Source organism: Lycium barbarum, chromosome 6 (assembly GCF_019175385.1).
Source record: "Lycium barbarum isolate Lr01 chromosome 6, ASM1917538v2, whole genome shotgun sequence".
NCBI lineage: Eukaryota > Viridiplantae > Streptophyta > Magnoliopsida > Solanales > Solanaceae > Lycium > Lycium barbarum.
In genome coordinates, this window is record NC_083342.1 from 104,400,494 (window position 1) to 104,403,790 (window position 3,297).

The 3,297-nt window shown below is 33.2% G+C and overlaps 1 protein-coding gene across 1 annotated transcript; it reads right to left on the bottom strand.

Moving 5' to 3' along the window:
- Positions 1-331: 331 nt before the first annotated feature.
- On the bottom strand, positions 332-1,338 carry LOC132599915 (transcription initiation factor TFIID subunit 7-like). The gene has a single exon (XM_060313079.1). The coding sequence runs from the start codon at positions 1,315-1,317 to the stop codon at positions 421-423; it is 897 nt and encodes a 298-aa protein (XP_060169062.1). The 5' UTR covers positions 1,318-1,338; the 3' UTR covers positions 332-420.
- Between the last annotated feature and the right edge of the window lie 1,959 nt (positions 1,339-3,297).

Genomic DNA, 3,297 nt, shown 5'->3' on the forward strand with positions numbered 1-3,297 from the left:
TTTCAGTAGCTGCAGGTTCTCAATTCCAACTTCATGGGTCATCATTTTTCCTTTATTATTTACTCCTCCGTTTACTTTTACTTATTCACTATTTTCTTTATAGATTTTTATTTTTACTTGTTAATTTTCACATATCAAGATAAGATAAAAAAAAAAATCTTGTTTTATCCTTAGTATTTATTACTCATTTCAAATTATTTTTTTAATTTCAATACAATTATACCATTTAATAGGGATATTGTGATAAAATACTTATCTTAATTATTGTTTCTTAAATAGTGTGAAAAGTCAAAACGTGACAAGTAAAAGTGAAATGAGAGAGTATTATTCCCCCCTGACTTGAAAGAAAAACATATTCACATGCATGGCCATTTCTGTGTCTCCACTTCATTTAATAAACTTAATTTCCATGTAATTACTTCACCTAGTTGTAACACAGCGTTGCCTCCACACATGTAAGTTGTTATGGCGGTGGCCATGGTGGCCACCGTAACATCTCCGATGGGCATCTCCACTTGCACTACTCGTCATCGGAAACTTCCACTCCTCAACCTTTTCTTCTTCATCGTCATCATCAATTATCTCATCATCATTTTCTTCAATTGTTTCAATCACTCCATCATCGTCTAGGTGTTCATTTTCTTCAACTGTTTCAATCTCTTCATCGTTTAGGTGTTTCTCTGTTTCCACGGGAAAATCTTCGTTTTCCTCCTCTTCTTCTTCTTCTTTTTCATTGGGAATGAGATGCAATCTCAACCGTCCATCTTGGCGAGAAGCAAGGAGAGTTTTTTGCCAACCAATTTTCACTTCTGTTAATTCTAACCGTCCATCTTTCCTCACAGCACGCAGGAAGAAATTTGGCTTTCCGTCTTGGCTTAAGGATGATAATGGCGGTGGAAACTTCTTCGTCTTTTCTTTCTTCTCCAAATTACCTCTTTGCGAGCTCCTAGAATTATTAGTACTAGCCATATTATTGGTACCATAATATGAATTCCTAGTAGGAAACAAATCTATTTCATGATGATTATCCTCAATTTGATCATCAACTGACCTCTCATCGGAACTCTCGAAACCTAGAGTCTCTGTACAAGACATTAGTCCATCAACAGTACCACCAACTTCATCTAGGAATCCAAATCCGCCTGGATCTTTTTTCTCGACGGCGGCTGGCGGTGTCATGGGGGTGTCACCACCGATTGAAGCGGCGGTGAAAATATCTGGACGGGGGAGGGAAAAGTCTATCTCTGTTCCGTTGTGTTTGGAATTTGGTAAACATATGAAAGGGTGGACTTTTTTGTTGCAAAAGCTCGTCATCATATAATATACTATGCCTTAGCTTCGAGGATTGGATATATATAAGGGCTTTGAGAATTAAATATATTTTTTTTAACAAAAAATAAGGAAAGATTTTTTAAATTTGTGATCTGAAATAAATGATAGATATTTGTGTGACTAAAAATTATCTCATTAAGGGTTAAATTAGAAGCTTAAGGTTAAATTGTTACTCACTTACTCCATATGTTTCAATTGATGTGATACTTTTCGCTTCCGAGATTCAAACTGCATCAACTTGGATCAATATTTTAAGATATGTTTTTCACCAAATTGATATGAGAAAGGTTGCAACTTATAATACTTTTCATGTAGTTTTCAAATATATAAACTTAAATCTTAAAATAGTGAGTTAATCTAATCCAATTTAGCTTCAAAATTTCGTCAAATCGACTCTCGAAAAGTGAAAAATATCTCATAAATTGGGACAGAGGAAGAACTAAATATAGAAATATGTCATTCTCTTTGAATGGTTTAAAAAAGAAAAAGTATCATATAAAAATATTTGAATTGTAATGAAATAGAAAAAAGAAAGAAGATGAGGTATTAGGACGTCCGCACAATATAGACATGGTCTAGTGGCTAAAGAGAAGGAATAGGATGTCTATATATGGAAGAATATTTTGGGGCAGGGCAACGGCAAGAGACTTGGAACTTGTTCAATTTTGCCCAGTATATTCCTTTTACGGTCTGCACCAATTTTTGGCATAAAACAACTTCATTCAGTATAGAAATTTGCGAGTTTCTTAAAAAAGAAATATCTATAAGAAAGATGACGTTAGACCTTATATAAATTAAAGAAGATATGATAGAACGTGAAGTAAAACTTTAAGATCACCGCAAATTTTAGACCAATGATTGGCGCACACCAGAAATCATGATCTTATCGAAGATCATGCAGGAGTAACAGTTTTTAGGTTTACGCGGTGCAGTAAGCCGTTGAACTTTTTGCTACATGGTTTTCTTCTTCCTTTATTCATCTTTCTATAGTTGCTACTTAGAAGGCTTACTCATAAATTTTGAAATACTTTAAATATTTACCCTAAAGAGTTGCAATTTCTCGCACCTAATAACTGTCAGTTTCTAATTATGTACTGTAGTAAGTTATATTTCAAAAACTGAAGAGTAAAATGATGTTCAAATTGAGAAAGAAAATTAAAAAGACTTTGACTCCACTATACAGGGAATGACGATTGCGCTGCACAATGATTTCCATCCATTAGATATCTGCATAGACTCCAAATAAGTCATTACTCTTATAAAATATGACCATTTTACCTACGTTATCATTTTAAATGATGCAGGATCTTGGTGCATGTCTGCATGAGGCTAGGATTCACGGCTAAAGCATAGCTATAAATAGAGAATTGAACTAGGTGACTGATCTATTCACGAAAAAAATGAGCAAACAGGACACTTTTCGATGATGTTATGTACTTTGCAGTTCGTTTTATGTTTGCCTATAACAGAAAGATTAAGAAATCGTTAAATATATTCAGAAATTATTATAAACTTAGGTGAAGACTTCAATTCATATGAACTGATCTGATCCCTTATGTTTTAATGAAGCATATTCATATTTAATATAAATACCTTCTCTGTTAAAAAAAAAAAAAAAAAAAAACTACTTGTATGCCAAATTATACTTCGTTCTTTTTTTAAACGAAAAGATACTAGGTAGTTGTTTATGGCCAATTGCATGAATCAAGTCCCACTATTTTGAAAACGAATCTCAGATCCGTATAACTATCTAGCGCCTACGAGAGTTCCCTTAATACGTGGCCCTTGGTTTAATTAAAAATGGACGAATTGTAGGAATGCAGAATAATCCTTCCAAAAGCTACTTAATAGACACACACTATTCAAGGCTAATTTTGTAATTTTAAGAATATCAAATTCAAACGCCACATTAATGTAAACAATGGTATTATTACAATTATGTAGAGTTCAAATTATCTTTGTTGG